The sequence below is a fragment of the Lygodium microphyllum genome, chromosome 22 (genome assembly GCF_053477565.2).
Source record: "Lygodium microphyllum isolate KBCC chromosome 22, Lygodium_microphyllum_v1.1.10, whole genome shotgun sequence".
NCBI lineage: Eukaryota > Viridiplantae > Streptophyta > Polypodiopsida > Schizaeales > Lygodiaceae > Lygodium > Lygodium microphyllum.
In genome coordinates this window covers 103,679,642-103,704,289 of record NC_141156.1, presented here as the reverse complement: position 1 = coordinate 103,704,289, position 24,648 = coordinate 103,679,642, and the positions used below count along the sequence as shown (strand labels likewise).

General features: G+C 42.6%; 1 protein-coding gene across 3 annotated transcripts in view; it reads left to right on the top strand.

Moving 5' to 3' along the window:
* LOC148017458 (uncharacterized) overlaps window positions 1-19,524 on the top strand; it is a 45,761-nt gene extending 26,237 nt beyond the window's left edge. For 2 of the 3 annotated variants that reach the window (XM_087662974.1, XM_087662976.1), the window contains 12 exons: window positions 9,114-9,416; window positions 10,631-10,825; window positions 11,804-12,498; window positions 12,590-12,863; window positions 12,957-13,034; window positions 13,160-13,363; window positions 16,360-16,570; window positions 17,423-17,679; window positions 17,776-17,958; window positions 18,033-18,247; window positions 18,365-18,582; window positions 18,798-19,524. In XM_087662974.1, the coding sequence (XP_087519100.1) occupies window positions 9,114-9,416; window positions 10,631-10,825; window positions 11,804-12,498; window positions 12,590-12,863; window positions 12,957-13,034; window positions 13,160-13,363; window positions 16,360-16,570; window positions 17,423-17,679; window positions 17,776-17,958; window positions 18,033-18,247; window positions 18,365-18,582; window positions 18,798-18,985 (3,021 nt within the window). In that variant the 3' untranslated portion in view covers window positions 18,986-19,524. The remainder of the gene's footprint in view (window positions 1-9,113; window positions 9,417-10,630; window positions 10,826-11,803; window positions 12,499-12,589; window positions 12,864-12,956; window positions 13,035-13,159; window positions 13,364-16,359; window positions 16,571-17,422; window positions 17,680-17,775; window positions 17,959-18,032; window positions 18,248-18,364; window positions 18,583-18,797) is intronic. The other variant, XM_087662975.1, reaches the window with a different exon arrangement.
* Window positions 19,525-24,648: the final 5,124 nt, after the last annotated feature.

Below are 24,648 nucleotides of genomic sequence, written 5' to 3'. Positions count from 1 at the left end.
ATGGTGCATCCACTCGCGAATATGTGAAAGCACTGGGATTCTGCTAGTGAAGAAAAGTATAACTACACGGTCATAAAACACCGAGAAGGACCGCAAGACTGATTTCGGGTCCACCGTGGCTTCCAGCACATCATCAGTTCCCGCGTCAGAAAAAGTTTCATTATTGTGCTGGACATAATCGCCAAGCAGAGTATTGGCAAAGTCCAGCAAATGCTCCCAGTCAATCTCCTGCGAATCCACAGGATCAGAGGCAACCTGCGCATAGGAACGTTCCTGAGGACCCATTGGCTCGTCAGAAGTATGCTTGGAGCGTTTGCCCGCAGGCGGCAGTTCAGAACCCGGAGGCATCTCCTCCGTGTAGGGCACCATATCCTCCGGCTCCTCTGTATTGGAATCAGGGCCAAGGGCTACCACCGTCCGGTCTAGAAAATCCATATCCAGGCCAGCCATACTGCTGTCTTCTCTCTCTCTTTCTCTCTCTCTCTCAGTGTCTGTGGAAAGGCAAGGCTGCACTGTCTCCGTGTGCAGGTCGTAGAACCTAGAGGCGCAGGCTCAGGCACGAACAGAGGATACGGCCTCTCGCGGGGGCGACGACCACGGCGGCTAACTGGCGAGGGCAGCGTCCGACAAGCGAGGGTGGCGTCCGACAGGCGAGGGCGGACAGGTCTGGCAGGCGATGGCGGCTGTCAGACGATGGCTTCTGACAGGCGACAGGGCAGCAATCGCCAAGGGCGGGCGTGAGGACAGGCGACAGAGCAGGCAGTCGTCTGACAGGACAGGGCAGGCAGTCGTCAGGGGTGGGCGAGAGGACACGTGACAGGGGCAGGCAGTCGTCTGACAAGCGACAGGCTTCCGATGGCGAACAGGACCGCGACGAGCAGGAGCCGCTGGTGTGACACGCAACAGCGAGCAGGAACGATGGCGGGTAGGGGCGACAGTCATCCGGTCGACGGCAGGGCGGGACACGCAGGCGGCGTCATCGCGACTCTCTCTCTAAGCCTCTTCTCTCTCTCTCTCATGCTTAGACATCATTTTGTACTCATGAGCTATGTATTGCTTACTATTTATTTTCCATTTGGTTAGTCATTGCATTAGATAATAACTATTTTGGGACTTGGGAAATTCCTTGACTTTTCAAATGTAACATTTTGGTTTCATAGGCCGATTTGGCCTTTTGTAGGCATTAATATAACTTTGGTTCTCTCTCTCTCTCTCTCTCTCTCTCTCTCTCTCTCTCTCCTCTCTCTCTCCATAAAGGGTAATTTTAGTTATTACCAAAACATAATCTCAAAAGTATAGCATGTCCAACATAGCAATATTGGAAGAACGGTTTGTAGTATAGAGAGGATTAGGTGTGTGGTGGAAGGAGGAAGAGATAGGGAAAGAGAAAGACACAAGTGACATATGTTAGAGAGGATGAGGGGAGGTTTTTTATGGTGATGGTGGTGGTTGGAAAGCAGAAGATGTGGTGGGGGATGCAAAGATGCTAGGGTTTGTCATTCTCCTTCAATTTGATGATTCCTTGGTATGTTTTAGTGTGCTACCTTGATGTAGAAGCGGCTTGCAAAGCATGTCCAAGATTTGTGGCATGAAGGGATCATCATACATGACGTAGATACAATCCAGTCTAGGCCATGTAGTGATATGCTGCATCGAGTGAAAAGTAAATCCGAGATCCGATGGGCAAAGCGAAGACCAAAGATCTTGTTTAAGAACATTCAAAGCAAGTTCATGCCAAACACGAATCTTGAGAGCATCCATCACCAAATGCTCAGAGGTAGATTGTGATGCATCGGTACACATATTGAAATCTCCCATCAGCAAACTTGGTTTACTAAGTGCCCAACAAGCTGCTAGTTTGTCCCACAAACCATGTCTAGACAAGGGATCATTCAGGGCATATAGGCCCACCAGCCATAGGGCCTCCCCTTTGCATGTGATTTAAACCACTAGAAAATGACCATACACATCATTCTTGATCAAGTTGGCTGGAATCTCTCATGAATGACCATGAGCACACTAGAGTGATGTTGTGCAAAGTCCCCTAGCATAAAACAAGCAAAACCCATGGTAGTCCACAATCTTGCCTGCATCATCATGACTCTTATGCTCAACACTACATAAAACATTCCACTGGTTATCAAGCAGAATGCACCACATGTCATGCTACTCAATGCACAAGAAAATGCCATGCATGTTGCATGTGGCAACTTTCGTATTTATTGAGAGAGAGAAGATCGGGCCCGAGGCTCTGATTTTGACTCAATTTAACTTTTTCTACTAACAATTCAAGAGTTCCCTCATAAAGAAAATCAACCAGCATTGCAAATGAGTTCATCCTCTGACTTGCAGATTTTGAGCTAGAGGGATCCTCTCCCTTTTTTGGGATGGGACCTTGGATAGCAACAATCCCATGGTGTAATCACCTTATCCTATGTGTCAAAGGCAAGTCTTGCCGGCGTATCTTTAAAACAGTGTGTAGAACCTTTTGATGCAAAAGGTGTTCGAGGGGTAGAAGAGACCATGTCATTATTTGGACGTGCCATGAGTCCCTTATCTTTTCATCGCATGCAGCTAAAAATTCACTCTTCTTACTTATTTTAGGGCATACATACACCCAACCTTGATTTAAGTGATCCAAAGACTGCATAGGCTTTTTCCCCTTGTCTGCATTGATCATGGTAGGGCTTCATCATCTGAAAGATTGTCGACCATAAGATCCTCATTAATAGCCCAATCACTCCCAACCTTTGAAGTTACATGTTTTTCTAGGCATTCAGCCATACAAATGTCCCACTTGCCCACAAGAGAAACAATGGCCAGCAAAAGTGCCCCATTTCAAACAAAAATGGAGTGATGGCATGCAAGGGCAATTTAGACGTAGTCAGTTATGCCTCTTATGAGAGGTATCCCACAATATACACATGCAATTGCAATCTATGGCCCTTAAGCTAGGAGACACTAAGATCGTACCAATAGCTACTATAGCTTCCTTTAGCAAAGGCCAATACAAAGTAGGCCAAGCTTCCACTTCTACCCACACCGGGCACTCTTGTTGAAGCAAGTACTGAAAATCAACCAACGGTTGCCAGGACATGGCATGAACAAGGCAACTATAAAAAAACAAAGGCACTTTGGCTAAGAGATTATCATGGAGTGTGGCTGATTTTAACATTACTTCATAAAAGCCATATGGTCCCACAAAAATATCTTCCACATAATCACCCCAATAGAAGGGAATTCAACTAGTGGTGAATCTAGGAAAGCATCAAGATTCGGCCTGTAAAGCAAAGCCAATTCAACAAAAGGGAATTCAACCAGCGGGCGAATTCAGGAAAGCACGGGGATTTTGCCTATAAAGAAAAGGATAATCCCTCTTTCATAAAAGCCAAAAGTAAATGCAATACTATCTTTGGATCCAGAGCAGGTTCCAAAACATCATCTTGATCCTGGACATGGAAGGTCTCACAATTGTGCTCGACATAATCTCTTAGTTACATATTAGCAAACTCCAGCAAGTATTCCCAATCTAAATCTTGCGGTTCCTTACTGGTTGATGTGGCATGTGCATAGGAGCATGGTTGGTGATCATCTGGTGGAGGTTCCTCATGAGTCACAATCTTCCATCAAAGCATTAGAAGCATGTTTGTTGCATTTCACTGGTGGCTATGCATCAAGACTAGGTTGAACTTCGGAACACAAGGCACTGTCATCTCATTGATAAAAGCACTGTTTAATTGAAACATGAATTCTGTAGCAGCAAAGTACACAGGTTATGTTCACCCTTCTGATCATCCAGGTCTCCTCCAAATCATGCACTTCACATGAATCTACTGATTTTCTATGCCGTGCACTGCTCTACTCTTCTCTAGACCAAAGATTCCTAGCTTTCTTCACCTTGGAGCTTCGAATGTGCCGCACAACACTATTGTGAGATAGGAGGCCATCTCATCCAAAGGGACCTAGACAGAGCATTGACAAACTTTTTGCGTGGGCCTGATCCTATTGACACTACTAGCCTAGCAGAGATAGAGCCACCCTGCAAGAGACCTCCCATTCCACATCGTGGAGTCACACTGGATAGAGCCATTTCACTTCGTTGAGCATGATGACCCTGTCTACCAAAACCACATCCGAGGAGGCCAAAGCATAGTTGAATTAGAGGCATTGTCTTGAGACACTGAAGACTCACCACCAAGCATATCAATAAAGCAGTTAGGGACCGCATTATAGCTAAGATCATGTGCAAACCTTTAGATTAGCTACAGCCTATAGTCTCCACTACATTTTTTGTACATAGTTTTGTCAGATTTGGTTTTCTTTTTTCTTTCTACCGATGGGACAACACTAGACATGGTTCTACTCTAGCATAGTCCCATCGTACAATTATTCTCAGCATTCTTTCATAGGCCACTTATTTTAATGCTATCTCCACCTTACTAATGAGATGACAGAGACATAGATGTACTTTGGATTTTGTCTCATAGGCCACATTGGCCTTATGTAGACATTAATCTCTCTCTCTCTCTCTCTCTCTCTCTCTCTCTCTCTCTCTTTTTGGATATTGACTGTCTTCCACCTTTGGATTATAGCCTTGACTGCCCTACACTTTCTCTCAGCCAATCAGAGTTGAACCAGGTGACCAAAGCTGATATCTTAAGGATTGAGTCAGCAAGGACATGGATCCATCCACCACTCCCTCTAGGATCGAGGATGGAGTTCTACAAGAGTCATTTGTTGTCTCTCTCTGATTATGATTTCACTATTCGGCCAGCATATATGGACACCCATCTCTCCCATAGCATACGGGTTGCTATCGGACAGATTCGCATCTCCTCACATAGGCTTCAGATGGAGACAGAAAGATGGACAAATACCCTAGCAGAGGATAGGACTTGCCAGCTCTGTGGTCGAGAGCCTAAGACGGAGGAGCACTACATATGCAAATGCACAGTATACTATGACATACAAGGATGGTACCACTGCCTCTTCTATGATGGATTTGGACTCCTTCGTCGCGTCATGGAGTATGAGGACTAGAGATGCCTAGGTCTTTTTCTCCTAGAGCTCGAGAGGCGCCGAACTGCACTACTGCGAGACAGGAGGCCAGCTCACCCAGAGGGACACACACAAAGAGCAGTGATAGACTTCTTCTACAGAACCGACCCTACTGATACTACCAACCTAGCAGAGACAAAGCCACCCCACCAGACACCTTACAGGCCACACCGTGGTGTCACATTGGATAGAGCCACACTTCCCTTCGTCGAGCATGACGACCCCGTCTACCAGGACCACATTCGAGGAGACCACACCACAGTCGGATTAGAGCCATTATCATGAGACACTGCAGACTCACCACCAGGCATATCAGTGAAGCAGCTAGGGACCGCATCATAGCTGAGATCATGTGCAGATCTTGAGATCAGCTACAGCCCATAGTCCCCACCACACTTTTGTACATGATTCTATCAGATCTGGTTCTCCTTTCCTTTCCTTTTCTTTTTTATCGATGGAATAACACTACACATGGTTCAACCCTAGTATAGTCTCATCATATAGTTATTTTTAGTATTATTTCATAGGCCATCCACTTATTTATAATGTTATCTTTACCTTACTGATGAGATGACATTAGACATGGATGTACTCTAGATTTTGTCTCATAGGCCACATTGGCCTTATGTAGACGTTAATATTTCTATCTTTCTTTCTTTCTCTCAATGGGTAATTATATCAATTAAAGAAAAGTACAATATAACAAGATTACAAAGTACAAGAGGGTATTAGGCCATCATATATGAACCAAATACAATGGATTTTGCTGTCAATGTCTCTAATGCTCCATCTTCAAAGAAATCTCCTAGCACCATAAAGGGATTGGGCCTTTGATGTTTGACCCGCGAGGAGGAAGGTCCATCTGCAAGGTGGGGATTGAGCTAGGAGACTTGCGATCCCAAGGTGTGATGACTCAACCAATAGCATCAAAAGCTAACTGGGCTGGAGGACTGCGAACACAATGCTATGGCTATTGTTGTTTGGGGGCCTGTGGATCCTTGGGGGCAATAGGAGCTCAGACCGTAGGTGCATCACAAGACTCGTCTCAGTGACACAAATATGTGTGAAGGGGTTCCTACGATGAAGAGGGATCAGCAGGTACTATGGGCACAAGGGCCTCCTTTGTTTTACCTTTACTCGATTGAGCTTTTGACCATCCTTGTGTCTCCAAGGTAGATGAAGGAGCTAGTTGCTTCACATTCGATTGAGTAGGTTAAACAATTTGTTGCTCGACAGAGTTGAAGGGTGCACTTTGCTCTTTATCAAGGGGCTGATCCACCAAAGTATTTTTGTGATCTGGGCATTTTGCTGCAAAGTGATCCAATTGACCACACAAGAGAAACAGTGGCCAAAAAAAGTACACCACTTGAGCCGAAACCAAAGAGGCCTCATACCAATGCAATTGAGGGGCAACCAGTTAGGTCTCCTTTTGGCTGTGTCCCATAGCATGCATATACAATTTCTGTTGGCTGTATTCAGACTAGGGGGCACCACACATGACCGACTGTAGCCATAGCATCCTTGAGGAGGGCCTAGAAAATCGCCGGGGCAATGATCAACTTCCATCCACACTGGACATGCTTGCTTGAGCAAACATTGGAAGTCTATCATGGGACGCCATGAAACAATGTGCACCAACTTTTTCTCAAAGAAGAGGGGCTGCTTGGCAAGAAGGAAATCTTGTGCCAAAGGAGAATGAAGCACAACATCATAGAAACCATGCGGACCAGCAAAAATCTCCTTCACATAATGGACCTGAAGAAGAGATGTTCCACTGACGGATCCAGGTGAGGACAGGAATCTAGCTGGTGAAGAAGAGAATGACACCTTGCTCATGGTAAAAAAGGAGCGAAGAACCTCTTGAGTATTCACCTATATATCCAAAATCTCTTCCTCTGCACACGCAATGTGAGTAGGAGGCAAGATCAAAGCTCAGCACAGAGAACAATGGACAGTGTGAGAGTGAAGCACGACACCCAATGCAATAGACTAAAAGAGTGTAAGCTAAAAGTACAAGGTACAACCCTTAAACCTTAGGGTTGTAGGGGGTGTTCACACCCGAACAGGGTAAGTGCTCGTAAGTGTGTGTCATAAGCACATACAAAATAATACCATAAGTACTTGTGGCAGGAGCCGGAGGAGCTGGCGAGGCCTGAACAGAGGCGTCGCAGGGCAAAACGCTGGCGGTGCTGAAGGCAGACACAGGCGAGGCATGCAGCAGTCTGGCAGGTGGCGCAGCACAGGGGGTGGGCACTAGTCCAAGCGGGCAATGGTCTCAGGGTAGGAAGCTGTAGGGGCGAGGTTAGGCGGCTCCAGGAGAAGCAGATCGAGCTGCTGCAGGTGCTGCTGCAGATAGTGCTGAAACTGGGGGGGGGGGGGGGGGGGCAGGGGGGATGGCGACAAGGAATAGGGTTGGACTGAGTCAGAAGCTCCCAAAGCTGAGCGGAGCTGAGCAGAGCAGAGCCATTGCTCTGATACCAAATGTGAGAAGAAGGCAGGATCAAAGCTCAGCACATAGAGAACAATAGACAATGTGAGAGTGAAACACAACACCCAATGCAATAGAGTGAAAGAGTGTTGCAGAAAGTACAAGGTACAACCCTTAAACCTTAGGGTTGTAGGGGTGTTCACACCCGAACATGGTAAGTGCCCGTAAGTGTGTCATAAGCACATACAAAATAATACCATAAGTCTAGGGGAAAAACCTCTCATGCTGAGAGTAAAAAGTGCCCCAGTGTCCTACGGATCACCGACACTCCTATGTGAGCATAGGCGTAAATGAGGTGTGAGTGAAATACCCAACAGGCAAGAATAGCTTGATGATTGTGCTCAACCCTCCAACATAGAATTGGCAAACTCAAGCAATTGTTCCCAATTAGGTTCTTGCGAGTCCTGCAAAGGAGAAGCCACCTGGGTGTAAGAGCATTGAGCAGAATCACCTGGGTTGGGGACCTCATGGATGGTAGGAAATTGTTCATGAAGATGCTTGCTGCGTTTGACAGATGGCTGAGCCTCAGGAGAGATCAAAGCCATCTCATTGGTGCAAGACACCATCTCTTCTTCCACTGCAGCTTCCTCCAGGTCCATGTCTGCACCCGAAACATCAGGAGTCTGATCCATTTGCACCATCTTGGAACCCTCCATGGAGTCACAGAGGCTGTCAGCAACTCATGCTATGCCAACAGTGCTGACAGCAGCCACTGCAGCAGGCGCACAGAGCCTGCGCCCAGCAGGCCACGTGGCGCAGGCAGGAGGTGAAGCCCGGACAGAAGGCAGTGACCATGCAGGCCCCCCAGGCAGGCAGGATGGGCAGGAAACACCAACCCTGTGTGGCATGAGGGCAGGCAAAGGAGCAGACAAAGGGGAGGCTTGAAGCCCCAGTCATCCCCCGTTTCTGCAGGGTGAACAGGACTGGGACAGGGCGCTCAGACTTGGCGCAGAGCAGAGGGACGTGGAGGCTGGTGCAGACAAGCAGACAAACAGGGTGAATGGGCCTGGACGAGGCAGCTGGTCAGGGCGGCAGTCAGGTTGTAATCGACAGGTCACCACACACACACACACACACACACACTCTCTCTCTCTCTCTCTTTTCGTAAAAGGACACACACACACACACACACTCTCTCTCTCTCTCTCTCTCTCTCTCTCTCTCTCTTTAAAGGAAAAAATCAAGATCCCTTTCTCATTCAAAAAATAACTCAAGAGTATTCTCTATTGGAGACAACCCTTAGAAGGAACTAAGGTTCTGTAATCCCATTTGCCTTTGTAATTCATGGTGGGACTTCACTGCATTTGGGTTTCTAACATGCTAAGAGTTGACTATTAGACAAAAAAAGAGTCAGTAGTAATTTTCACCTTTCTTAATTTCCATTTCTTCCTGGGCATCTTCCCATTTTGCAGTTCTCTCATCACCACCTGATATTTTAAGGGAAGCTTCATTTTCTTAAATAGAAATGCTCAGATTTTCTGAGGAAAATAGTAGATTATAATATTTATCATAATTTTAAAAACTCACTGTTGTATATTTGGTATACTAATCTTTTTAATGCCATCAGGTGTGGTCCAGTGAAGGTCCAGATAATGCCATGATTGCCAGAAATTGTACATTTTCCTGGGGTGTCAAAGAAAGAAAACAGCTTGGAGATTCTATAGAACCAATTTTATTAACAAATGAGAGTTTGCAAAGAGAAGATCTTCAATGCAAACCAGAACAAGTTCTGACTAATGCTGTTTTGGAGGATCAAGGAAGCTTGCAAGAGATAACTTTAAATGTGAGAAAGGGTGAGCTGATTTCCATCCATGGGCCTGTTGGAAGTGGAAAAAGCTCACTTTTGTATGGTATTCTTGGGGAAATGCAGGTGAGCATGTCTTTCTTGTTGATGTGGAATTATTAGCCTAGTAACAATGTGATCAAAGCACTACATAGTTAGACATCATGTCAGTTAGCTATCTATTTGAAAAAGAGAGAAAGGATTAGACAGTTGTATAGATTGATATACAACCATCTCATGGGATACATCATTTGCATAGAGAAAAAAAAAGATCAACAAGCTACGAGCTCGAAAGCTAAAGGCAAGATCCAAGTGTGATGCAACATTGTAAAGCGCGCTGAAACTCTAATGTTGGATGAAGCTCCTCCAGGACAAATGCCTCTTAAGAGAACAGAAAGATAGTGATGAGATAAGAGCTGGAAAGGTAAAGTTAAGATGTAAGCTCAGTTCCAGGAACTAACCGTGCATGGGCGTGTTGCAACATGGTAAACATTATGCTAAAGCAGAGCTTGGGTGGAGATTCTCTGTGGGTGCGAGGGAGAGGGAAGGAGGGGATTGATTTCATGTTATCAGTGAGGTTAATGTGCTTAGACTGCTTCGACAAGTCTTAACTATATGTACTACAATCATCTGAGTAATTCATTTGAACGATGGAAGGGAAACTGTAGGGAGGTTGGACTGATGGCATTATTCCATCGCATGAAAGAGCAATTGAAGTAGTTGTGGTTAAAACCAGTTAGCAAATTAATGCTTTGTTTGATCCTCACAATGTACACCTCCATACCACTGGAATTCTCAATATACCAATACCTATTCTAAAGGCTAGCTCTACATAGTTGATAGGGTAAGAAAACCGTGGCATCTTGCTTCAGCTATCATTTCTATTTTAAATATGGGTAGCTCTTGTAGAATCATAAGTCGTGGTACCTGTTGACATGATGAGCACTATAGAGCTGTGAGTGGACAGAATTATGAAGATAACAGCCATCCACATGATTAAAATATTGTCCACAGAATGACCATGGACATGTCCAGGGTATGGTCCGTCATTGATTTAGGCCATGTTGGTGTTTCTAATGAGTCTACCTTGCTAAGAACATAAAAGTATTTTTGAAACTTGAAGCTTCAATTCACATACATTACTGGTTCTTTAGAGTTTTCTATCAGCCCAACATGGGGTCCTTTAAACCTTAATGTCTTTGAGATACATTCTCACAGAACACTTTGCTATATGTAAATTTGAGCACATTATTTACAGCACATTTGGCACTACTTTGACAATGGTTTTTTCTCTCTCACAGTGCTTAAAAGGGACATATTTCATACAAAGGCATGTAGCTTATGTACCACAGCAACCTTGGATATTGAATGATACTGTGAGGAGTAACATTCTGTTTATAAGTCCTTACAATCCAAGCCGTTACCAGAAAACCATAGAAGCTTGTGCTTTGGAACACGATATCTCACAATTCAGAGGCGGTCATGAGGCGGAGATTGTATGTTTTTTCCATGCTGATCAAATATGAAATTAAACTTGAAATGATTTTCTAGTTCCACTATGGATTGTAATGTTCATTTGCACTAGCTTGACACAACTGTTTCTTGCACTTCAAGCTTGACTAGACTTGTAAAATAAGATCAGAAAAGCCAGAGGAAAATAGAGACTATTAATTTGAAGCATGTAAGTTCACATCACTTTCTTTGAACTATTACTCCGTATTTTTTCATCAGGGAGTGAACCGAGCTATGAAGTAAATAGTTTCTTTGTATAAATTTTGTGAGAATGCCAGCAGAATCACATGGCGAATGGAGAGCAGAAGGGCATAAGAACATGAAGCAAGGAGCAAAACCGTATAGCAAGAATAAGTTGAGTAGAGTAAACAGTCCCCTAGGAATTGGTGCATGAAAAGTTCTAGTAAAGGTAAGTCTAGAGAGCAGGAAATTTCCTGTAAGATGTTAGCCTGGCCAATGGCAAGGATAGGCAAAGAAGTACATGTTAGTAATGCTTACGTGTACTAGTTTACCAAATTCTCCTAAACCTTAAATGACCAAACGCGGATACTCACGAGCAGCAGATGACCAAACTTGGAATGGATAGATAAGCCATCCTTTATGAAAGAAACATGAGCATTATTGCATGTGGATGCATACTTCTTGAGGATTGGAGATTGAAGTAAGGAGCAAATAAATGACCTAACCTGCAGAACACTAGTTCCCACTTTCCATGGCAAATCTAAATAGATGTTTATTTTCAAAGTTTCTTCCATTTACATGTCTCAAAAAGGGTCCTCCAACACCTACTTCAGTTATAGTTCTTAATACAATGAGCAAATCTATAGTGGTGTTCTTCGAAAATTGTAGCAACTAGCAGTTTAATCTGACTCAAAATAATGGACGACTAATCTTACAACATTGACTTTGTGAAGCTTCCATTTACTTGCAGTTTTGACTAAATGTGTTTTCTGGACATATAGGGAGACAGGGGCATAAACTTAAGTGGAGGGCAAAAAGCGCGTATCAGTCTTGCTCGGGCATGCTATAGTGAGGCCCCTGTTGTTTTGTTGGATGACCCTCTTGCAGCAGTTGATGTACCAACTGCAAAACACTTAATTAAGCATGTCCTCAAAGGGATTTTAAAAGGAAGGACAGTTGTTCTGGTCACACACAATAGGACGGTTCTGGACATATGTGATTATAACTATAGAATAGAAAAGGGTCATTTATATGTCGAATCAAACAAGGACTCAGGTACAGGCAATCATGATCCAGCTATGACAGAATGTAAAAAGGATACTAGTCATTTCTCAGCTACAAATGGGGGTGTTGCTGAAGCTGAAGAGAGTCAAATAGCAGAACTTACTGCGTCCCAGACTAGCAATGGTATTAATGAAAGATTTCTTGCTCTTCCAAATTTCGAACAAACAAAGCCTGTCCTCTCAGAAGTAGTTGAATTCATAATTAATGCAGAAATCAGCAGATCCACAAGAAGAGATGAGGCATTTGAAAAGAGTATACAGTTTCATGATGAACAAAAGGGAGCATCTATGAGAAAGCAAAACACACATGGACAATCGAGTGGAGCCAATGGAAGATCTACAGTGGAGGAAGATCGGGTAGAGGGCAACATACAAATTTCCACTTGGGTAGCCTATGGCAAAGCGTCTGGAGGGTCTCTCTCTCTCTCTCTCTCTCTCTCTCTCTCTCTCTCAAAAAGAAAAGTTCTGTTCACGCTAAGTGTTAATTTGTTTTCTTTTATGCAGGTTTCCTCTCTTCTCCTTTGTCATGCTGGTCTTTGTATTTGGGCAGACAGTACGTGTCATGGTAGACTACTGGCTTAGAGTTTGGACAGATGGAAAGTACAATCTGCAGCCAGAAGCCTATTTAGCAGGATATGCAAGCTTTGCTATCGGTGCATGTATCCTCTCTCTCCTCAGGGCACTTTTGTTCATGCATGCAACTATGATTGGAGCTGAGAAAATGCATGATCATATGGCAGAACGTGTACTGCGTTCACCACAACATTTTTTTGACCAGGTGAGCTATATTTATTGCTTTGTGTTTGTATTTTATTATATTGAAGCCATGTAATGCCAGTATTCTTTCTATTATCATATTGCTATCTTGTAGAATGTTGCAGGCAGGATTTTGAATCGGTTTAGTAAGGATCAGGCTCTAGTAGATGAATTACTCCCTAACACTGCGCAGGCAAGTCACCATGCTTTTATTATTCCAGATTGGCTGTGAAAAAGTTAGTTAGATCAAATCCCATTTCACATGAGGCTGAGTAGCACAGCAGCTATCAGTGTTCAGTAACTTTGCTTGTTCTGCAGCAATGCTTGGAGTACACAATTTCGAGCTTCGGGAGCCTGATCATCATTGCAGTTCTGATTCCATGGTTTTTAATAGCATTTCCCCCTTTTTTACTTGTCTTCATTTATCTTCAACAACATTACGTGGCAGTATCACGTGAACTGAAAAGGCTTGAAGCAATAACAAGATCGCCTATGTATGCTCATTTTTCACAAACCCTTCAGGTATGAGTAAACTCTTTCAGGCTTTTAAATTAGTTCAGTCTTGCTTAATAGACTGCACTTGTGTGTATTGGATCTGTAATGTGCATATCTAGAATAATCTTATAAACACATGAGCAAAAAACGAATAATTGGATTGTCATCATCATCACATACATTTGCAATGAATAAATTCTTGCAATACGAAGCAGGCCTATTTTTTATGCTATTTGTTTCATTCTGACGTCAGTAGGTAACTTTCACAGTATGTTATAAAGTTCATCATAAACTGTAAGTAGAGTTTATGTCAATAGGTAGTTTTTACAAATTTTAATGCTAGATAAGGCTTGACCATCTGCTGGAAGATTTTAGATTTAAACACATTTCTTGATATAAGTCATCATGGTGTCTCTCTTCTCCGTGGGTTTGAATAGATGCATTAGGTTTAGGTGGAAGGAAGAAAAAGGCAGGAGGGGAGGGAGAGATGGGAGTATTTTACCATATAATGTTATATTTGTGTCTCTCAAATAGGCCCGGGCCATGATGATCTCTATGGCTCTGTCCAAGATCACCTCACAGCACAGGTGTGCTCCCTAGGTCTAGCAAAGGGACTGCAACCAATGGCACCAAAGTATGCCTTGCACCATATGGCAGCCCCATGGGGCAGAAGATGTCTATGAGGACTCTTTGTGTGGGCTCCTCATGTCAGCTCAGTTGCTGGTGCAACTAAGAGTCTCAATGCCTACAAAACTCAGTAGGTACAATCCGAAGTGGCACAAGTCGAGTACTGTGAAAGAGGCTACAGTAGCAGTCTCTGGTCCCTTGATACGCCAAGCAGAAACTTGTCTAATGATCCTCTCACAATGCCTCCTCTTGGCAAAGTTGGCATAGGGTGTCCACTGGTGTGTGTGCCCCTTGCAAATGTATCTAGTTATCTCAACCCAGAGCTGGTGTGAAAATATTCAGAGCTGACCAATAGCACACCGAACCTTGCGGGACAAATGTTCATCCAGGCTAAGTGCATGAAATAACACCTCCAAGCTGCATGACAAAGGTGGCGGTGCCTAGGATTGAGCCCACTTAACCAAACCAGACATGAACTTGTGAATACCAAGTACCCTTGAGTTGAGGTCTATTACTAACTGTTGCGAGGACTCAAAGTCTAATCTACAGTACCTATTTTGGGGGTGTCTCATAGTTTGTAGAAAGCACATTGTCTCGAACAAGGCTCGGTCACAATAGGTGCATCTCTCACTGCTGTGTGGAGCAAGACCTTGCTCCAGCAGCTCATAACAACAACATTGAAACAAGCAAGTAGATTATGTCAACAAGGGACTAGTACAAGTCACTCCCCAACTGACCCCCTAGGAAAGCTCTCTTCTTCCATTGTGTAGAGTCATCCAAAGAGTAGCTTTTCCTCTTTGTGGATAGTGGATTTCTAAGCCACCTCTCTTTGCAAGTGAGCTCAATTCTTGCAATGCTCATCATCAAACTAGCTATTCCTGGGCATCAGCCAAGAGGGAGCTCACTATGTGCATTGTGAATGACGGAAGTCTGTATCTGTTGCTACATGTAAGGCCTCACTAAAATGTTGTGTTAGCTCATATAGTGGAGTGTGGAAGTTTGAAGAGCTCTCCAGAGTGATACCCATAGTACTTTGAGAGCCTAGAAAAACTGTGGGAGGTCTTCCCCTATATGAACCGAAGATCTAGTGTAAATGTAAGGTAAGCATGGTTCACTGCAACTTTAATAGGGTGTGGAGACATCGTGAGATTGTAGATACTAGATATTGGGAGTAACCATTGGGGATGCTGGTACATTATCCACGTGATGGCACCATGTCGGTGAGAGTAGCATGCGAATGCACCTAACAAGGGATAGCTAGCAATGCCATTGAGTACTGCTAATCCATGTTTTGTACCCATCGCAATGGGGTCTTTTCTATACTTTGTGTGTTCCCCCAGAGCATGTGAGGTATGCTCCATGCCAAACAAGGGAAAATGTTGCAGAAATTTAACAAATTCTGCAAAAGCCCCAAATTTCTTGGGTACCATGGAAAAGCCACCTCCCTAAGGACAACACCAACAAAATCATGGAACCCACTTGCCACAACAGTCCAAGGATGCAGCTCACATAACTACAGATATCTGAGCCTGAATCAAAACTGAAGGCATTACATGTCTTCCGAATATGCCAAAGATCAATGTGACACAGAAAATCAGAGAGATTACGATGCTCTGGCTGTTAAGAGGCCACATTGGTAACATCTTGCCTAAAAATAGCTGTGTATATTGCTCTGTCACACAAGTCCATCATTCGGGAAATGAAACCTCAGACTTGTGTTGGAGCTAAATTACCATTAGCTTTTATTTAAACAGCCCCAAAATTCAACTTAATTAATGAATTTGAAGATAGTTTGTTCCACTCTTTCTTGTCCTAGTTGCCTTGTTGTTTCTTGTGCAGTTTTCTACTTAACTGTGATAGGGCCTAGTTGGCCAGAAGGCCCTTCATAAATATCACTATTCTGTTATTCAAAATCCTTCATAAAAGGCAAAAGAGAGACTAAGATAGAAAAAAGACCCAAGCTTAATAGATAAGAGAACTTCTTGTTCCCTTTTGTGGGATTTGGTGCAGCAGAATTTTGGCTTTCAGGGGAGTATTAGAACATTTTATTTAATATAGAAGATGTGAATCGCTTTCGGGCTGGAAGAAGAAACTGTTTTTCTAACGCTAATGGAATCTGGTACTGTGTGTGCAAGTTCATCCAAAAGATTGGATGCCGTAGTGTGGACCAGAGTTGCTAGAAGAGGAATTCCAACACTGACAAATCTTGTCTCATGGTATCATCAAGATGCAAATCCTGACATCTCTGTCACTTGAAATCTTGATGATAGACTGTGGTGATCTAAAATTTGACCTAATGTTAAAAGGCAGCCATTCTGACTTTGTAATTTGTGTAACAAAATGAGCATTTGTTGGATGTGATCTGGTTTTTAACCATGCATTTTACTTCTAAACAGGGAATAGTGTCTGTTCGTGCTTATGGTGTCCAAGATCAAATGCATGATGCATTTGTATCATTGATAGATGCAAATCATCGTTCTTACATTCTATTTGTACACATGGCACGTTGGTTGGGCATACGGTTGGATTTTGTGGCAGTTATATGTGTAACATTTGTCTCAATTCTTGTGGTCCTCCTCAAGAATTCAATTTCTCCAGGCCTTGCAGGTACAAACTCTCCACATTATGATGATCGTAGAAATAAAGAATAGGCATATGTAATGAAACCCCTGAAAATTTGCTTTAGTTGTCACATGATTACTATGGTAAACAAAGTTACACATGGTTGATTTTATGACAGCAAGGCGACAGCTCATCACATAAGAGTTCGCATTATTAGGCATGGATATTTTCACCTCTGTTTTTTCTTTTTTATTATAGTTTTTCTGCATCGGTGTGTCTGTCACAGTGTAAGCAGTCCTGTGTCCTATTATAGTTGATTATTTATGTTTCATCCTGGAAATTGTGGGTCATAGTATTTCTGAATGGAAGTTTCTTGTTCATACTGTGAAACTCCAAAGCTGGCTCACATGGATCTATTAGCTCTGCACCCTATGGTGGTAAGAAACCATAGAAAGATGTAGTAATTCCTCAAGTAGACATTGTAATTGTGGTTGATTTCATACAATCCTTCTCCATCTCAAGGGCTTGTTAAATTTTGCAGGGTTAATGTGCCCAAAAAACTTTGCAGGGTTAATGTCTCTAAAAAACTTTGCTAGGATATGAATTGCACGTTTTGTCAAAGCTTTTCTCTATTGTGTCCCCCTTCTCGTGCTTGAGCTATCATGATATAATCATCGAGTCTGATTGGCATTTATGTCTAAGGTCTTATGAATAGAAAATAATAGCCAGCCAATGCTACTCGATCATAGTTCAATTCATGATGTTCATAGGTAGAAAGCTTGGACTCGTTATAATAAGATTCTCAAGACTGATGGGTAGAGATATGCATGTATATATAACCGTGTGGCTGTAACTTAGTGTCAATCTGTTTTTTCCCTAATCTATCTTGACTTGCAGGAATTGTTCTCGTTCAGAGCTTGCAGGTAACCGGATTTGTTCAGTATGCAGTTCGACAAGCAGCAGAAACAGAGAACTATCTTACAAGTGTAGAAAGAATCCATGCTTACTGTAATCTTCAGTCTGAAGCAGATCCTACCACTGGCCCTGGAATCATTGACAAATTCTGGCCCTCCAATGGTGAAATTGAGTTTAAGGAATACACCATGACTTATAGAGAAGATCTACCTCCCATTTTGAATAGAGTGTCTTTCAAGGTGGAGGAATTACTTTGACAACATTACTTTTTCCCTGTTTCAAAGCAGCATGGAAATATGCATTTGGCTCATGTTTAAACTTTTTCCTGATTCAAGGTCAATGCAAGAGAGAAAATAGGCATACTGGGCCGGACAGGTGTTGGCAAATCAAGTCTTACTGCAGCTCTTTTCCGGATGGTTGAGAATTCAAAATGCAGTGGAGACATCTTTATCGATCACATTAATATTAAGCTTGTTGGACTGGATGACTTACGTCAACGTCTCTCAATTATACCCCAGGTGATCTGTTTGGACGTGTTTTATTGTACCGCTATATCTTCCAAAAGCATGGTGATTTATTTGATATTGTGCAGGATCCAATCTTATTTGAAGGGTCTCTCAGGTTCAATCTAGATCCATTTGATGTGTACTCTGACCCAGATATTTACGAGGCTTTGTCAAGAGTACATCTTATGGGTAAGATAGAGACTTTAGGCAATGGCCTTGACAGTCCGATAACAGACAATGGGGCAAACTTCAGTTTAGGAGAAAGACAGCTCATCTGTCTTGCCAGATCTCTCTTAAGAAGGTTTCGTTTCTTGTCTGTTATATGCCTCTTTTTTGTTTCATGAAGAAAATGGCTACTTTCCCACTATTTTTATCAAATCCACATATTGAGTATACAATTGTTCATGAATCCATGAAGGTCAAGAATCATAGTGATGGATGAGGCTACAGCAGCTGTGGATGGGGAAACTGATAGGCTTATTCAGGCTACAATTCGCATGGCCTTTAATGACTGCACCGTGCTTACAATTGCTCACAGGATTGACACTGTGATCGATTGTGACCGCATAATGATCCTTGTTGCAGGAGGCTGTATTGGAGAATTCGACTCCCCTTCTAGTCTTCTGGACCATCAAAGTAGGTATTTTATATACAGTTTTGACAAATCATAATGATTTATAGAACTCTCCATTAGCATCTCGAAAGACACTTGATTATCTGTTTGGAAAATAAGATGTTGTGTACGACTAAAAAGCCGTAGAATGTATCCTGATCAATTTCATTCTACTTGGGTGTCAATAAAGTGAATGCGAGTGAAAATTCTGTACTTACTTCTCTCTTTCTATCATCAGAGAACGGCAAAGCTAGTACATTTGCAGATATGGTTCATCAAACAGGTCCAATTATGTCCAAACAGCTATATGAAGCTGCACATGCATCAGAAGAAAGGCGGAAAGCACAACATAATTCAGGTTTTGAGATGGATCTGGACACGCATGGTGACATTGCTGGAGCACCTATCTGCCAGCATCACACTTAAGATACCCTCATCATGCTGTGACACATGCGACCACTTCCACAAGGAGCTTGAGAGCTGAGACTTACTCAGGCCTCATGTTTTACTTGGCGTATGATGTGACCTGTTTGGACAGAATAGGTCTTGTACATGACCATAGGCCCACAAAAGATATTGGAAATGACAGTATGTACAGTATTATTGAGTTACTGGATATGAGCTACGTACACATACAGTATGTACAGTATCATTGAGTTATTGGATATGAGCTGCGTACACATGGCCAACCTATTTCAAAGGAAGAATGCTGGCAGAGAGTTTACTTACTTCTAGGCTCAAAGCTGTTTGTAATAGATATCCATGAAACAACTAGAGCATTAAGTGTCTCTCTCCCTCCTAGGCATATTGTAGATTGTAGAAGAGCCATGAGCTCTTGTGCACATTGATTGCATCTTTATGTCGTGTTTTTATTGTAGTTCTTAGTTTTCTTTGTCTATCCATGATGGGACATACCATGGATGGTTAATGTACTTTGCTCTCTTTTTTTTTCGTAATCGTACTTTGCTCTCTCTCTCTCTCTCTCTCTCTCTCTCTCTCTCTCTCTCTCTCTCTCTCAATGAGCAATTATATTATATCAAGTAATTAAAAAGAGTACAAAAGTCGCAGCAAAGAAGCAACAAAAATTGCCATATGCCAAGGAACCAAGTCCTCCTTGGAAATAAGATCAATGTGCTGAATAAGATCCAATTGCCAATGTAGGAGACCTCTCCGTCTAGCAAGATACCTCTGAATACGAGAAGTGAAATCAAAAATAATAGGAGTGGGGTTTTTTGGACTTGACAAAGACCCAATCAAAAGGGCATAGCAATGTGTCAACTACAACCCTCCAAGTATCAAACAACAAGCTCCAAATTTTCCAAGCCAAAGGATATGAAAGAAATCAAGGGTGAGAGGATTTCGTACTGGTGAGATGGGAAAGGCAACTCCCATTGAAGATTTGGTATTTTGAGAGCATCAAAGCAAGGGGAAGTCCACTAACCACATTGTGTGTCAAAGGAAGACATTACATATACATAGTCTTGTTGAGCCAAACCTCCATGACTGTTAGTTCCAAATGTGAGGTTTATGCAAGCCCAAAACAGTATTGGCCTTAGTAAAGAACCATTGGTGGTGCTTAATCATAAGATGATATACTTGGTTAGCCAAGGCCTTTTCAGGATGGAGTCTTTCCTCAAGATCCCAATCCTACCACTAATGATATCAATTGACAATCAAAATCAAGGGCAAGAAGGGCTCCCTAGGTTGCAACACCATCGAAAACTCAAATTCAAAAACTAATCCCACAAATCTCCTATCCTCAGGGAGTCCAAAAAAGTCTTCTAACAATGCAAAAGATACATCAAACATAACTCACCAGAGTGGCATCGAGAACTGAAGGTAAGCCTAGGCATGTTGTACAATTGAACTTAGGATGATCCTCTTGTTTCCCATCCCATGAGAGTAGCTTTAATACTGCTAACAATTCCACCTTGAAAAGACTTAGTGATGAAGTGATCCTCTGCAAGATGTGACTACACCTTTTGAAGAACCAACTTTCATGAGCATATCAACTGAGTCACTACTAAGGAAAGGAGAAGACAATGAAAAGGGGGCACTAGCATTAAGTGCATGCCACCATGAGCCCTAAATGCTTGTATTACCATACACCATACCTGGGTCTTCTAGAAAGAAACGAGCTACGAAGTCCCAAGGGTGTCGACCAGTGCACACGGCATGAAAAGAATAGCTCAGCAATCTATACTTTTAGGGTGCAAATATGGCTCCAAGAAGTCCATGAAATTCTTAGGTGCAAATAGTCATTTTTTCATATCATAAATCTCTCTCTCTCTCTCTCTCTCTCTCTCTCATATTAAAGAATAATTAGATGTTTATTTGCTAATATTATGCAAAAGCTATATGCTTAACTAAAAGGACAACCAAAGAAGCCACGTGGTTTAAAATAAAATGGAACTTGTTGAAAGTTCTTGCAATTTCATGCACAAATAATGGACTAACTTCATGCAAATAACCTCAAGCAATGGAGCAATGACATCATGGATAGTACCGATGGCCAAGAAACAACTAGCCATAATAATACACTTGCAATGCAACTAATATGACCACGAATTTTAAAGGTGAGAAAAATGGAACTTGGAAGTATCTCACAATGTCATACACAAACAATGGACTAAATTCACACAAATAACCTCAAGCTATGGAGCAAACACATCATGGACAGTACCAACTACCAATATCTAGAAGCAACTAGCCACAACAATATACCTCTAAAGTGACCAATATGACCATGAATTTCAAAGGTTAAGTAAAAACATAAAAACATTTCTAGTATGCCTAATCTCTAGTTAGCATAAGAAATGATACGATTGAGAATGTTGCAACTATAATGAATATATGTAAATCATTCCAAGATAGATGCTCAATTAGGTGCCCTTTGCATTGTTAGTAACTTAAGGTCCTTAGGTATGTCATTCCCATGTTTGACAAGCAATCAAGTTAAAAACAAAAAAAAAAGACATGAGATGTACACACACACACATACTCTCTCTCTCTCTCTCTCTCTCTCTCTCTCTCTCTTTTGTGCTTCAAGGTGGATTTTTGGTGTGATGGATAGTATTATCAAGGTGAAGCAAGGATGTTTGCTTTCACTTGCTCTATTTGGTATTTATGTTGATCATCTCTTATATTATGTGGATAGGTTAGGGGGATTGTAGAAGCAAGCTCAAGCTCAACCGCTAAGACCCATGGACCATTTATTGTTCAAGCATTTCAAGTCGAGCACTAATGGCTACCTCTCACATAGCCGACGCGCTATGCAAGCTTCAAGTGAGCTCGATCCTCAAGCTCAAAGCTCCATTGCCGCGAGCAAGACAAGAGAATAGAAGAAGAGAGAAGAAGATGGAGAGCTTCTCCACCACGATCCCTTACTCTCACACACTCACTCCCTCACTCTCACACTTCCTCTCTCAAGCACAAGCTCAAGAAAGCAAGAACAAGAAGAAGAAGAAGAGGAGGAGGAGGAGGAGGAGGAGGAGAGCTACTTTTGGCCACACAAGAATGAGCTTCTCATTCACTTTTCAACTTTATATACAAAACCCTAAATCCCTTTTGGGCGGTCATCCCCTTATTCCCTTTTTTACATAGGCGGCCATGGCCTAGGCTCTTTTTTCCATTGTCCTCCTATCTTTCTAGCTTCCTTCCTACCGCCCATCTACCTTTGGCGCTCTTAAAATAAATCATGATGCGCCTTGTGCTCTTTTACAAAAGTATTGACTTGCACTTTTTCTCATGCACCTTTCTCCTTGATTTAGGACTTTTCTCCACTTCTTATGTTTCCATATTTTTCGACGACGAGGAAGAAGAAGAAGAAGAAGAAGAAGAGGAGGAGGAGGAGGAGAGCTACTTTTGGCCACACACAAGAATGAGCTTCTCATTCACTTTTCAACTTTATATACAAAACCCTAAATCCCTTTTAGACAATTATCCCCTTATCTCCTTTTTTACATGGGTGGCCGTGGACTAGGCCCTTTTTCACATTGTTCTCCTATCTTCCTAGCTTCCTTCCTACCGCCCATCTACCTTAACAATTTGCACAGGTGAGAGCCCGGCGCTCTTAAAATAAATCATGATGTGCCTTGCACTCTTTTACAAAAGTATTGACTTGCACTTTTTCTTGTGCGTCTTTCTCCTTGATTTAGGACTTTTCTACACTTCTTGTATTTTCATATTTTTCTTGGCACGCCTTCGTCTTCTGTTTCACTTTTGCCTTGTCATTATCTTCTACTTTAGATTTTCCAGATTTTTCACATTGTTCGTCTACGGATTAACATTACCCCCCTCCTAGGCGAGTGCTAGTCCCATGGCACTCACCGTCTTAGGTAGCAGGCATTTGCATGCAATGAAGACATGGGTGGAAGGGATTGCTATGGTTTGCTTGGTGCAGATGAAGGTCATTGGGGGCACGTTGTTGGCCTGGTTGGCTGGTGATAGGATTGCTGGAGTTGGGAATTCCACATGGCTAGCACAGGTGTTGGTTTCTGGGGATCCTATGTGTGACGATTCTTTGGTGGGCTTGCATGATGATAAAGGACAAGAGTTTAGAATTTTGTTGATGAAGAGCTGACTGTACTTTTGTTGGAGTCTTCAATACTTACAGTTGAAAACCTCTCACATGGTCTCTCCCTAGAGGTTAGTGCTAGTCCCACCTCCCCTGTATACAAACTGGGTCCTCAAGTGTGAGACAACATCATAGGCTTCTCTGAGGTTCAACCCAACTTCCAGTTTCACTAGCACGAAAACCATGCAACACTGCACAGTGAGGTAGACACACCCCCAGGTAGTGCATTTCCTTTTTCTTTTTTCAAGTAGACTCAACAATGGTAATGCATCACCAACATTGAAGGGCCACATTACCCGATGAAATCTAATCTCGGCGACAATGCATAGATATCCTACATTGTGTTGACAAAAGCACAAATAATGTCTCAAGAAGCCTTCAAGTGTACTTCTCCTCAACATCGACAATATTTTCCACCCCATTGAACCCTCGTTTTATCCACACATTTCTATAAGGAACCCAACCAGCAATCTCTTAACCATGTACTATCTAAGTATGCATGTGCACTCACATAATATCTACACCACAATCTATACACAGTCTGGGTCCTCAAGTGCAGGAAAATACTCTTAGCTTGCTTAGAGATTCAAATTTTCTCCCAAACTAATCAAACTATGTTTTGTGCGTGATAAGCCATACATCAATTTAACTGGCATATAACTTGTGCTCACACTATGGGTAGTACGATCAGCCCATAAAGCATAAGGCAACAATCTAGGCCACTCGTTGACGCGTCCACTACATGCTTTGGCCAAGGCTTTCACAATTGTGGTGAATGGCCTCTCTCGCTCTTCCTATTACCTTCTGGATTATATGTTAAAGTCAAAGCAAGTTTAATGCCAAGGTGAGAGAAAAACTCCCTAGCCTCATTAACATCCAACTCACCTCTATCTGCTGTAATTTTTCTTTTTTTGATGGATAATTAGGGAGGTGGATAGGAGATGCGCTATCACTTCATTGATGAAGTGTGTCCCCTGGTCCGTGACTAGTTTGATGGGGCAGTCGAATCGTGAGATCACCTGCTCCCATAAGAACTTGGCAGTCGTTCGAGCATCGTTCTTTCGTGTTGCTCTCGCCTCTGCCCACTTCGTTAGGTAGTCTGTGGCCACAATGATATATTTGGCCTGTGAATACTGTGCAACGGGGTTGATGGGTCCTACGAAGTCGATTCCTCATTTTTCAAAGGGTTGTCGTGCTTGTGGGTGTCACTTAGGGAGATAGATCTAACCGTAGGCGAGAACAAACTCCCCAGGTATGTCCTACCCTTGATGTGCCCTAAGTGTGAAGTGGGGGGATAGAAAGGGCTAGAGGGTTAGGCACAAAGCATGACTGACCAAGGCCACCGAACATGCCTAACCTGAGGATCCCTAGGTGCAATGTTTGTGGCACTCTGATATACATGGAAAATCTCATTATTCGTTTCCTTTTTCTTTGAGTAGGTATTTGTTTATTTTTTCTTTTCTTTTTTCTTTTTCTTTTTCTTTCTCTTTTTTTCTTTTTTTTGTTTTGGAGA